Source organism: Trichosurus vulpecula, chromosome 2, assembly GCF_011100635.1.
Source record: "Trichosurus vulpecula isolate mTriVul1 chromosome 2, mTriVul1.pri, whole genome shotgun sequence".
Classification (NCBI taxonomy): domain Eukaryota; kingdom Metazoa; phylum Chordata; class Mammalia; order Diprotodontia; family Phalangeridae; genus Trichosurus; species Trichosurus vulpecula.
In genome coordinates, this window is record NC_050574.1 from 61,057,055 (window position 1) to 61,070,150 (window position 13,096).

The following is a 13,096-nucleotide window of genomic DNA, read 5'->3' on the forward strand; positions in this document are numbered from 1 at the left end:
GGATTTCAGTGTTTACCCCCCTCCATAGTTTTGTATGACCTTGGACTGGTCAATCTGATCGTGCTCCTGTTTCTAGGGCCCAGAGAAGCGGCCAGAAGTGAGAACGTTCACTCTTTCTTCTCCTGTTGGACAGACCAGACAGATTGGAGCTACTTCTCTCTCCTTTTCCCAGCCTTGGCCTTTGGGGAACAGAATATCTTCAGAGGATCATAGGATGTCAGAGCTGGGAGGGCCCTTAGAACACAGGTTGTCAGATCTGGGAGGCCCTTTAGAACCTGGAATGTCAGAGACAGGAGAGCCCTTAGAACGCAGGATGTCAAAGGTGGGAGGGCCTTAGAACACAGGATGTCAAAGATGGGAGGGCCTTAGAACACAGGTTGTCAGATCTGGGAGCGCCTTTAGGACACAGGATGTCAGAGCTGGCCCTTAGAACACAGGATGTCAGACTTGGAAGGGGCCTTAGACTAGGACACAGGATGTCAGAGCTGGCCCTTAGAACACAGGATGTCAGACTTGGAAGGGGCCTTAGAACACAGGATGTCAAAGGTGGGAGGGCCTTAGAACACAGGTTGTCAGATCTGGGAGGGCCTTTAGAACCTGGAATGTCAGAGACAGGAGAGCCCTTAGAACACAGGATGTCAGAGCCGGGTGGGACCTTAGAACATAGAATGTCAGAGCTGGGAGGACCCTTAGGACAGAGAATATCAGAGCTGGGAGGACTCTTAGAACACAGGATGTCAGAGCTGGGAGGGCCCTTAGAACACAAAATGTCAGAGCTGGGAGGTACCCTGAAACAAAATGTTGGGGCTGGAAGATCTTAGACCTTAGATCAAATCATCATCCACAACCCTCTCACTTTACAAGAAGAGAAAACAGACCTAGAGAGGTTAATGACTTATCCAAAGTCACACAGCTAGACCCAGTCCCAGGACTCTACTCCCTTTCCCTTCTCCTTCCCAAAGGGGGAAGTGTGAAAGGTGGGGAGGGACCCAAGACCCCATGCTACGCACCCCCCCTTCCTTCCTCAAGCTGAGGAGGCTGAAAAAGCAGAAGTAAGTGGGGCCCTCCAGCTCCCTCTGCACTGACACACTCCTCCACTATGCAGGCCTCCACAGATGTCCTCTGGACAGAGAGAGCCTCAGCCTCCGGCACCCAGAAGGTAAGAGTCCATCAGGGGAGTGGCTGGTGTTTCAGGGGAGAGTCTGGCCCCATGTCCCCTGGGAGAGCTGGGGGCTAAGCCATCTCCCTCATCTGCATCCTGGTGGTGGATCCCCAGGGGAATGGTATAAGTGGCATTGGCAGCAGACATTCCTCAAGTCATTGCTTGCCATGAATCCCACTGCCTGCCCTAACCTGGGGGCTGGAGACTAGGGGGAAAGAGTCTCTCTTGCCCCATGCCTGACAGGGGAGGAGCTACAGAAGAGGTCTAGGCTACCAGAGTGGGAAGCCCCTAAACCTGCCCCAGGGGAGGGAGGCAGTGTCATGAGCTGGACAGGATGTGGCTCCCAGCATCGACCGTAATCTTCCCCCCACCTGCTTCCCCCAGAGCCCACAGCCCAAGCTCTGTCTTCCTGGCACCTGGAGCCCTGTTTCCCTGCCCCCAAGCCAGCCTCGATGTTGGTTCCCAGAGGCTTGGGTCATGACTGGTCGTTTGTCCCCAGCCTCAGACCCTGATTGCCTTGTGTCCCTGGTCCCCCTCCTCCCTACCCCCAGATCCCAGTCCCACCCTAAGCAAACCATTCCACCAGTCAGCATCGTGGAGGAGAAAAGAACCAGGAGTAGCGCTTGGCCTAGAATCTGAGTTTGGAAAACCGAGCTGGGTGAGAGAAGAGTATTGCTGAGTATCTCAGAGGCTCATGGGATCATATACCTGAGCTGGAAGGGCCCTTAGAGGCCCTTCATTTTACCCATGAGGAAAATGAGGCCCTGAGGTTAAGTGATTTGCTTAAGGTCACACAGGCAGTAAGCAACAGAACTGAGATTTGAACCTGGGTCCTCTGATTCCAGGTGTACCCCACTTGACCCCATCTAGTCTGATAGTTCCAGGTCCCTGCCAGTGGGAGCCCCATAGTTTCACCATTGGGGCCACTATGTAGCCAGCCAGCCTGGGCATCCTGAGGGCCATGGAGGCACAGGAAGGGTGCTGGGCGCTCCCTGAAGGAGAGCAGAGACCCAGGCTGGAGGGAGAACAAAGGAGGGGCTTGCGTTATAATGAAGATCTCATCTTGTTCCCAAAGCAAGGAGTAGCTGGCCCAGCCTCAGGGAGACTTGTCCCTTCTTGGACCCCAAAGCCCAGTCTGAGGCCCTCTCTCGGCATCAGCCTCAGCAGACCCCCTGGAACTGGCTCAGAACCCACCAGACACTTCCCTTCCCTTCCCTCCTCACTCTTCCCTTGTGTTTTGACCAAATTCAAATCAGGATCATAGATGGGGATCTCGGAGGCCATCCAGTCCAACCTTCTCATGCTCTAGAGAAGAAAACCAAGACTGAAAAGCGAAGAAAGGGCCGAGGGCACCCAGGGCTAGTGAGGATCTGAAGGCAGGCCCCTTTTTCTCCTCAGGGTCTGCTTGAGTTACCTATGGAAAAGATAACAGTTCATATTAATAGCCGTCATTTACATAGTGCTTTATTTAAGGTTTGTAAATCCCGTTACAAACATTAACTCTTTTGATCTTTCTAACAACCCTGGGAGGTATGTGCTGTGGTTGTCCCCGTTTTAGAGATGAGACTGAGGCTGAGTGAGGTTAGCTGATCACACCTCTAGTAAGTCTCTCAGGCAGGATCTGAACTGAGATCTTCCTGACTCATGTCCGGCACTCTAGCCACCAGAGTAGGACACTCAGAGAACCAGAGGTAAAGGAACTTGCCAGAAGTAGCAAGTTGCAGGGAGGGGATTTGAACCCAGCTCCTTGGACTCTCCGGCCCCAAGCATCCTGATTCTTGGTTCTGGGGTGTTTCCCTCAGGCAGCTCAGCCTGCCTCTCCTGGCGAACCTTTTCCTGGGGGTGGTATGGGGCTTCCCCTCGATCTGTGCGAGGCAACAGAAGCTTTGGGCCACGGGGAGGGGCGCGAGATCAGGCAGGCAGTGCTTCCTGTATTTCGAAGGGTAAGTGAGGCGATTAAGTGAAGGAAGGGTGCAAGCTCAGAGTGGGGAAACCACAGACCATGAGCGATTGGTGCTGGGCTCAGCTTAGGCTGGTCTGGCCCACGCCCTGAACATCCGCCCGCCAGCCGGGCCTCCCCGAGAGCAGCGGCCTGCCAGGCCCACCACCTGCCATGGTGCCGGGGCAGCGGGCGGCCCCAGCAGGTGGATGGAGCAGCGCCTATGGGACGGGAGGATGGAACGGGATCCGAAGCCACCCCGCTTCCGGGCCTTATTCAGCCTTTGGCTGCCCAGGAAGCAGCGGGCAAGGCCCGGTGGGGCACCAGTGCCCGCCCTGGGCCCCAGCCTGAGCCAAGACACGGTTAGTGATGCCTGGGATGGAGAGGTGCGGGAGTAGCCAGGAGGAAGGAGGAGAGGCCCCCATGGAAGGGGAGAAGCGGGGAAGATGCTCAGGAAGGAGAGGCCAGGGAGGGAAGGGAAGCTTGGTGGGCAAGAGAGGCCAGAAAGAAGGACTTCCTTTCTTTTGGGTCTTTGGTTCATCATCCCTCTTCCAGAGCAGGTGTTCTTAGATTGTGTGTGTGTGTGTGTGTGTGTGTGTGTGTGTGTGTATGTGTGTGTGTGTTTGTGTGGCAGGGCATGGGGGAAGTGGCTTATTCCCATCCTCTGTGCATCTCATTGTGGCTTGGATCCAGCCCCAGCAGGATCTGGGGGAGCATCTGAGCTCCTCCGGTCTCCTACTTCAGCTGGGGTCTCATCCAGGGATGATGCCTACAGCTGATATCCCAGGGACCTGTGGAGCCACCCAGTGCCAGGTGTGGATGACAGAGAGCCTGGGGCAAGCAGCCTGGGGATAGACAGGACAGCAGGAGGGAGATTGACAGTATGTGTACATGAGGGGGCTTACAGGGGCTCTAGGGGAGTCTGGGAGATCTTTGGCCCTGGAAGGAGGCATGTTTATGGGGGAATTGAAGCACACCATTTCTTTTCCAAGAAATCATAGTAGGGATTGGGCATGGCTAGGCAGTCTGACTGTGGCTTACTCAGTGTCTGCCATTTAAGTCAGGGCCCTGGGGTTGTTGCACTTACCCCGAGGGATCTCTGAGTGCTTCCTTCCCGTGTGGAAGCTGGTAGCATGTTAAATGTACCCCCGTTTCAGGAGGACCCTCAATGCTATTGGCACTACCCCTGAAAACTTCCTAGATTCCGGGGCCAGGCAAGCCTGGGAGAGCAGCTGTTAACACAGCCAAGACTTGGGGCTCTTGGCAGGGAGGCAAATGGGGGCCTCTCAAGGCAGAGAGAGTGGGTGTGAGGGAGAGAGGACAGAGAGAAGGAACCTCACTTCCTATTGTGGCCAAAACAAAAGCTGTCCTGCATCTTCCTCTCCCCACCCCACCCCCAAGCCCTTCTGGGGAGAGGGGAGGAGCAAAGCAGCTCCGGCTGGTGATCACATCTGTGATCCAGCAGAGGGGTCCCTGTCCCGCCTCGGATCCCCCCTCCCCAGGCTCCAGCTGGGGAGCTGAACCTGTGCCAGGGCACTGAAGCTTTGGGGACTGGTACCGGCCGTGCACGAGGGGCCCAGGCGGCTTGGCAGATGGGTGATGCCCATGTTGGCCAGCAGCCTCTGCTTGTTGTGCCAATGAAACAAGGGCGCCCAACTGTTACCTTTGCTGGTGCCCAAGTTTGGGGGGGAGGTAGTGAAAGATGCTAACACCCCCTCTTTAGCTTCTTTTCCTTCTGGCAGTTAGTATTGTTACACAGGAGCGCTCTGCCAGGCAACCACCTGGCAGTGCCTACCCGAACTCCTGGGAGCAACCTTGGGCATGTTATAATGGAAAAAAACTGCCCTGGGAGTCAGGAGAATTGGCTCTGCTGCTGAAATAATGTGTGACCTCAAGGAGGTCACTGCCCTTCTCTGGGCCTCAGTTTCCTTATCTGTAAAAATTAGAGAGTTGGACTAGATGGTCTGAATTCCTTTCTAGCTCTAAATCTAATTCTGTTATCCTACATAGTCATCTTCCTCAGCCCTGACATCCTGTGTTCTAAGGCCTCTCCTAGCTCTGACATTCTGGGTTCTAAGTTCTCTCCTACCTCTGACTCTAGTGTTCTAAGGGCCCTGCCACCTCTGACATTCTGGGTTCTAAGGGCTCTCCCAGCTCTGACACTCTATGTTCTAAGGGCCCTCCCAGCTCTGACATTCTGGGTTCTAAGGGCCCTCCCAGCTCTGATGTCCTGTGTTCTAAGGGCCCTCCCAGCTCTGACATTCTGGGCTCTAAGGGCCCTCCCTGCTCTGACATCCTGTGTTCTAAGGGCTCTCTTGACTCTGACATTCTCTGTTCTAAGAGCCCTTTGGCCCTCACATTCTGTTTACCAAGGTCTCTCCTAGGAGTGGCATTCTGTGGTTTTATGGGGATACCTGGTCTGTCTAAAGATTGGACCTTGTGAAAATGGGCTTAGGATGAGGGATCATGTTAGCTCAGTCTATGATGGAACGCTGCCCATTGTTTATTCCCAGAGGCCCCTCCTTCCCCCTAGCCCTGCCTCATTCACCCATCCTTTACTGGTTCCATTCTGCAGCTATCACTGTGTTCTCTCTCCTCCACCACCAGGATGAAGGCATCGTCAAAGAGATCTCTATTACGCACCACGTCAAGGAGGGCTCAGAAAAGGCTGACCCCTCCCAGTTTGAGCTGCTGAAGGTCCTGGGCCAGGGTTCCTTTGGCAAAGTGAGTATTTTGGCTGTTAGGAAGATCTGGCATTGTGGCTTGGGAGCTGTGGCCAGGCAATTGCTCATGGTATCTGAGTGCTGAAGTCAGGGGTTGTGGGGGAGGAAGGCCGCACCAGGCTCCTACTTTGGCATAAAAGTAAAATTCTCAAATTGTTCTAGACCTCACTTTGGTTCTTCCAGCCCCTTTCCCCACCAACCTCCCCTGCTCAAAACCTCCTGCTTCCAATGTCTCCCCCCATTATGGTCCTTCTAGTCTCTTCTTTACCCCCAGTCTCCATTCTCGCCCTCCCTTTCCTATCCTTAAGTCTCTCTTCTCCCATGTTCCCTAGGTCTTTCTGGTGAGGAAGATCACCCGCCCAGACAACGGGCACCTCTATGCCATGAAGGTGCTAAAGAAAGCAACCTTGAAAGGTAAGGGAGCTGGCAGGCTGACTGCTAGCTCTGTGTAACTAGGGCAAAAACCCTTGGGAAACCCTGGTTCCAATGGGAGAGACAAAGCCCCACCCTGGAAGAGTCCTCAGTCTGAAGAGATAGGGCCCATCTCTACAGACAGACTTAAGGACTCTAGAGTTAGGGGATGTTTGTGAGTGAGCAGAGGGAGATAAGGCTGAGCAGGGCAGGGTGGGGCCTCAAATGCCAGGACCAGAAGTTGGACCTTCATCACATAGGCAGCAAGCAACCATCTCAGGTTTTTGATAAGAAGAGTAACATAGGATCCCGAAATGGTGGAGCTGAAAGAGAGATTTTTAAGATTAACTAATTAAGTGTCTTGTCAGCTGTGCCTCAATGTCCCTTCACATGCATCCCCTTCTCTCTGGTCACAGCCCAACCATCCCAATTCAGTTTCTCACAGCCTCTCGCCTGGACTGTTGTAACACCTCGTTTGTCTCCCTGAACCCAGTCCTTCCCTTCCACAAATTATGTTCCTTATAGGGACTAACCCGATATTTGCAGCTCACATCTGATGAGCCAGCCACTCGCCTAGCCAAGGAGCACATTTTGGGGCGGGGGGTGGGGGTGGGGGAAGGCAAGGCAATTGGGGTTAAGTGACTTGCCCAAGGTCACACAGCTAGTAGTCAAATGTCTGAGGTCAAATTTGAACTCAGGTCCTCCTGACTCCAGGGCCAGTACTCCATCCACTGTGCCACCTAGCTGCCCCCCAAGGAGCACATTTTTCTGAGCTCATTACACACTGCCTCTCATGACCTCTGGGCTTCAACCAAACTGGTCTGTTTACCATTCCCTCTATGGTGACCATCAGGCCATCTCTCATCTCAGTACTTTTCCAGAGGCTTTTCCTCATTCCCAGAATGCTTAGCCTCCTTAACCCTGTCTCTTTACCCTTGGCTTCCTTCAAGGCTCAGTTCACAGTCCAACTCCTACAGGGGACTTTCCCCAATTCCCCCAGTTATTAGCACCACACAGCCCTGAAATTCATAATTATATTGTACATATCTCATATTTATTTTTCTGTAAACATATTTTATCTCCCCCTCCATTCCCGCAGTAGATTGACTATAAGTTCCCTGAGGGCAGGGACTGTCTGGCTTACTTGTTGGCTTTGTATCTCTAGTGTCTAGCACAGAGCCTGGAAGCAGTTGATACTTAGCGAATACTTGTTGAGTGACTGATAGTATGTTAGAAGGTAGAATGTCAGAGCAGGAAGAGCTCTTGGAACACAGTGTCAGAACGTGGAAGGTTAGAGCTGGGAGGAACATTAGAACACAGAATGTCAGCGCTGGAAAGGACCTTAGAAAATAGAGTATCAGAGCTAGGAGGGACCTTTGAACACAGAATGTCCGAACTAGAAGACGCCTTAGAACATAGAATGTTAGAACCTGGAAGATTAGAGCCGGAAGGAACCTTGGAACATCACAGGATGCCAGAGCTGGGAGAAACCTTAGATAATGGGATGTCAGAGCTGGGAGAGACCTTAGAACAGGGAACGTCAGAGCATGGAACGTTAGAGCTGGGAGGAACGTTAGAACATAGAATGTCAGCACTGGAAGGGCCCTTAGAACACAGAATGTAAGAGCTAGAAGGAAACTTTGAACATAGAATGTCAGAACTGGAAGACACTTTAGAGCATAGACTGTTAGAACCTGGAAGGTTAGAGCTGGGAAGAACCTTGGAACATGGAATGTCAGAGCTGGAAGAGCTCTTAGAACCTGGGATATTGAAACTGGGAGGGAACTTAAAACATAGAATGTCAGAGCTAGAAGGGATCTTAGAACCTAGGATGCCTGAGGTGGGAAGGGCCCTAGAACAGAGACTGTCAGAGCCAGGGGGGTCCTTAGAACATCAGATGTCCAATATGGGAGGAACTTTACAACATAGTATACAAGAACACGCATACAGTGTTACAGCTGAAGGGACCATAGGCATTGCTTAGTCTATTCCCTTCATTTTGTGTTCTGAGCTGTGTTAAAAGTGAGTCTGATGGTCTATGAGAGAGGGTGAGGGAAAGTCCTGAGAGTCAGGGAGAGCAGTTCATCATGTCGTTCAGGGGAGATGTGCTGAGGTCCTGATGAAGGCTGATGGCCATAGGACTAGGAGGAAGGATGAATGTGAGAGATTCCGGTGAGGGGGCATAGGTAGATTTCAGGGGTGCTAAGAACCAGGATGGGAAAATTGGCAGCTTTGTTTTCACCAACCTCTAACTGAAATTTAGTATTTCCTTCAGTCGTTTAAGAATATGCTGGAGGGTCCCTAGGCTTCAGCAGGCTACCAGGGAGTGCCATAGCACACACAAAGTTAAGAAGTCCTGCTCAGGGGAGGTGGGAGGTCTGCAGGATGGCTCTGGGTTTTAAACCTAGGTCAAATGGAGTGATTTCATAGACAGGAAAATTAGGAAGGGCATCTGGCTTAGGAAAAGACATCCTGAGCTTGGTTTGGGATACAAGGGGCTGGAGGTGTTAGTGGCATCCAGAGGGAGATTTCCTGCTGGCAGTAGCAAATGTGGTACTAGAACTTAGAGGTAGGGGAGGCCTTGGAGACCTGGCCCGACTCCTCTTCCATCATCTGGTCTTCCTGTAATTCTGTGGATGGCCATAGTTTGAGGGGTGGGGAGGTAACAGGAAGAAGGAGGAGGAGGAGGAGGACAAGAAGAGAAGGAGGAGAGGAAGAGGAAGGAGGAGGAAGAGGAAGGAGAAGGAAGAGGAGGAAGAAGAAGAGAAGGAGGAGGAAGAAGGAGAAGAAGGAGATGGAAGAGGAAGGAGGAGGAAGAAGGAGAAGAAGGAGATGGAAGAGGAAGGAGGAGGAAGAGGAGGAAGAAGGAGAAGGAAGACTTCTAGACAAAGAAACAAAGGAGAAGTGGTCAGAGAAGGAGGAGAGGGCAGTGTGGTAGAAGCCAAGGGAAGACAGGGCTGGCTAACAGTCTCAGTTACAGACAGTGCTGAGAGAGGCCAAGGAGACTTCGACCACACAGAGGCTATAGGATTTGTCACTTGGGATGTCACTAGAGATAGCTGTTTTAGTTACAGGGGGATGGGGGCAGAAGTCAGACAGCAGGGGCGTAAGTGAGTGATTTGGGCATGGAGGCAGCCAGTGTGGGACCATGAGCACAGCCGGCAGCAGAAGGAAGGAGCAAACAAACATTGAGCAAACGTACAGAATGCCCCCTGTGTGCCAGCACTGTGCTCAGTGCCAGGGATACGAGACCAAAAATGAATGGGGTCCCTGCCCTCAAGGAGCTGAGGTTCCTTTGGAAGGAAGGATCATATACGTAGATCATTGAATACAGAATAGGGAGTAAGTCATTTATGGAGGGTGAGGGTTGGGAAAGATTGGGAAAGGGTTGGTAGGAGAGGTGGCCCCTGAGCTGAACCCTGGAGGAAACTAAAGAAGAAGAGGGAGGTGGGTACGGGGGTGGGAGATGGAACATTGAGAGTAGAAGATAGCAAGTTGGCCCATTTGGCTGGAAAGTCAAATGTATGGGGATGAGGGTGGGGTGGTTAGTACTGCAGACTAAGCCGAAAACAGTGCTGAAGGGAGGCAAAGGGCAGTGGAGTTAGTCAGCAACCTCAGTGGCTTGGGAGCTCTGATCAGGCTCCTGGGGTCTGAGTTGGAGGGTAGAAGGGAGAAGGGTAGAACTAGGGTCAAAGCTGAGGAGAGAAGGGACGGGGCAGGTCAGAGGGGAAGGGATGGGACAAACAGTGTGTGAGTCAGGGTGTAAGACTGGAGGAGAGGCTGCCCTGAGCCTCTACCTCCTGGGCCTTGGGAAGGGAACACCCAGTGACTTGGTCTCTCTTTTCCCACACCTCAAAGTTCGGGATCGAGTCAGGACCAAGATGGAGAGAGACATCCTAGCTGACGTCAACCACCCATTTGTGGTAAAACTTCACTATGGTGAGCAGCCCCCGACCCCTTCCTTATCTCCTCTATAGACAAAGAGTCATCCCAGGAGCTTCTGGTGGAGCAGGGCCTTTCCCAGGACAAACTCTTGGGTGCCCTGTTGGGTGGATTGACTCTGCCGTGTGCGCGCGCGTGTGTGTGTCTGTGTGTGTGTGTACATTTGTTTCCATGGTTGATCAGCTCTTGACTGCCCTGGAGGGTGGGGGTGGAGAGTGGGAAAGCTTAATCTCTACGGATGCAGTGGCATATTGCCCCCTCTGTGTATCTCTCCCTGCCTCAGGGGGCCAGGCAGCCTCCTCCCCCTAATAAGAAAAAATTAGTCACGTTCCCCACTGCCTCATTAGATTGTTAAGTTCCTTGAGGGCAAGTTCTGGCTTTTGTCTCTTTTTGTATCCCCAGAGCTTAGCACAGTACCTGGCACATAATAGGTGCTTAATAAATGTTTGTTGACTGCCTGCCCACCTGCCTCCAAGGAGGTTTTCTTGGTTGTCACAACACCCAGCCTGGCTTAGTGGACACTGCCCATTCCTCCCAGCCCCCTAGCCAGAGGGAGACTATGTATACCCATCTCCAAGTCTTCCCAAGCTGTCAGCCCCAGGGACAGTGGCTTGTAGCCCATGACCCCTGTTCCTTCTGCCTCAGCCTTCCAGACAGAAGGGAAGCTCTATCTCATCCTGGACTTTCTCCGGGGAGGAGACCTCTTCACACGCCTCTCCAAAGAGGTGAGTATCTTCCAGTCTGGCCCTGGGGCTCCTGGCAATTCTGCCAGTCTGAGAGCCTGTGCCTTGTACAGAAACATGAAGAAGGAAAAAGAGGGAGGAGTTATGGAGATCCCCAGGGGAACCACAACCGTAGACCTAAATGGCCAGGCCTTACTGGGGGCAACAAGAGTTGGGGAATCCAGATGCACTCTAGAAGAGGGGCCTGAAGTATCCCTAAGAAACCACTGCCGCTCCCAAGAATGATAGAGTCTCAGAGTCAAGGGGCTAAGGAGGGAGATGGCCATCCCCGATGGGAGAGGTGGGTTGGCTCGGTCTCTTTCTGCCCCTGGAGCTCACCTGACCTTGCTCTTGGGCTTGGTAGGGGTGGGCTCAGAGAAGCTGAGCATTGTGGGTAATGGACCTTACTGACCCTCTCCATCCCCAGGTCATGTTCACAGAAGAAGATGTGAAGTTCTACTTGGCTGAACTGGCTCTGGGCCTGGATCACCTGCACAAACTGGGGATCATATACCGAGACCTCAAGCCCGAGAAGTATGTGTGCGATGACCAAGGAGGGGGGAGGGCACCTCCTGTGAGCAGATCAGCCCCAAACCTAAGCCAGAATTTGGTCTTAGGGTTTCCGAAATGGCCCCCAAATAGCCTCTTCCTCAGCTTGTCACCACCACAGTGCCTGAAATTCCACCATTAATGAGCCATTCCTTTGGAATTGCCCTCTCTGCACTCCTTTTTTTTTTTTAATTTATTTTTGAAAAATTTTTTACCCTTCTTTACATGGGAAGAGTCAGTGTGAGGTAACCAAAGGAGCCTGGGACAGGGGCCTGAATTCTTGTTTAGTTCTGTCACTAACTTACTGTAGGACCTCAAGGAAGTGTCATAACTTTTCTGGATCTAAGTTTTCTCCTTCTTAAAATTAAAGAGGCCGAACTCTAAGGTCCAGCCTAGTTCTAACTTTTGGCCTAATATTCTGCATTCTATAATTAATATTAATGATTAATCTTAATTAATTAATGTGTTCAGATGTACCTGTGGGAGTGGTATATCATGGAACATTTTAGGCACTTAATAAATGGTTGTTGCTGATAATGATAAAGATTAAGGAATTGTCAGTCATTGACACCACAGTTTGAATTAGTGTTAATTGGGCAAAAAAGCCCTAGAGGAACATAGATTGATAACGGGAAAGGATCTCCTAAGCTGTCTAGTCTAACCCCCTCATTTTACAGGCGAGGAAACTGAGTCTTAGATGAAATGATTTGTCCAGGGTCACACATGTAGTAAAAGGTGGAGGTGGGATTTAAACCCATTTGGGGTTTTCTTGGCAAAGACACTGGAGTGGTCTGCCATTTCCTCTTCCAGCTCATTTTACAGATGAGGAAACTGAGGCAGATGGGGTGAAGTAACTTGCCCAAGATCACCCAGCCAGGAAGTGTCTAGTAAGGGCAGATTTGAACTCAGGTCTTCTAGTCTCCAGGCCCAGCGCTCTATCTACTGCGCCATCCTTGAACCCAAGTCTGTACTATGCTAAATCCCTCAGAGCAAGATATCTGATTTGGGAAGGCAGGGGGAAAGGTAGCTTTGGATACAGAGAGACTGGCTGAGAAGGGCAGGAAGCCAGGGGGAGCCTAGCAACTAGCTCATTCCCACTGGGGGGTCAGGGCAAGTGACTGATACCTCTCCCCACCCCCCCCCAACTCATCCCTCAAGGGATCCTGCATTTCTAGAGTGAATTCTGAAGATTTTTGAGTGTGCTCCCCATCCCTTTGAGTCTTAAGGATCTCAAAGCACATTATACCTAATTTTCATCTTTATGCTGGAGTTGACTGAGCAAGATGATTCTCCCTTTTTCCCTCCCCCAGCCTTCAGAGAGTTTACTAGCATGATAAGCTATATCACAGGTCAGTATGGACATTAACCAGACATAAATCCCACAGAGAAGCTGCAAACAAAGCATTTGATGAAATCCGGGGTGGGAAGGATCTGGTGCTGCCCAAAGGAATCGTGGCAGCTTTCTGGAGGAGGTGGCATTTGGGTTGGGCTGTTAAGGACAGGTAGAGAGGAAGCAGAAAGGGTGAGGGCAGTGTGGCTCAGGGAGCACCTTGAACAAAATCCCCTGGATGGGGAGCCTTGGGTAGTCCAGTCCAGGTGGAGCACAGAAGAGATCGAGAAGCCTTGTTTGAGACAGAGAAAGGGCACT

The 13,096-nt window shown here is 51.9% G+C and overlaps 1 protein-coding gene across 1 annotated transcript in view; it reads left to right on the forward strand.

The window, feature by feature from the left end:
- RPS6KA1 (ribosomal protein S6 kinase A1) overlaps positions 1-13,096 on the forward strand; it is a 71,021-nt gene that overhangs the window by 25,299 nt on the left and 32,626 nt on the right. The window contains 5 exon segments of the mRNA XM_036746533.1: positions 5,709-5,825; positions 6,157-6,238; positions 10,094-10,174; positions 10,823-10,902; positions 11,327-11,433. Coding sequence (XP_036602428.1) covers positions 5,709-5,825; positions 6,157-6,238; positions 10,094-10,174; positions 10,823-10,902; positions 11,327-11,433 — 467 coding nt within the window.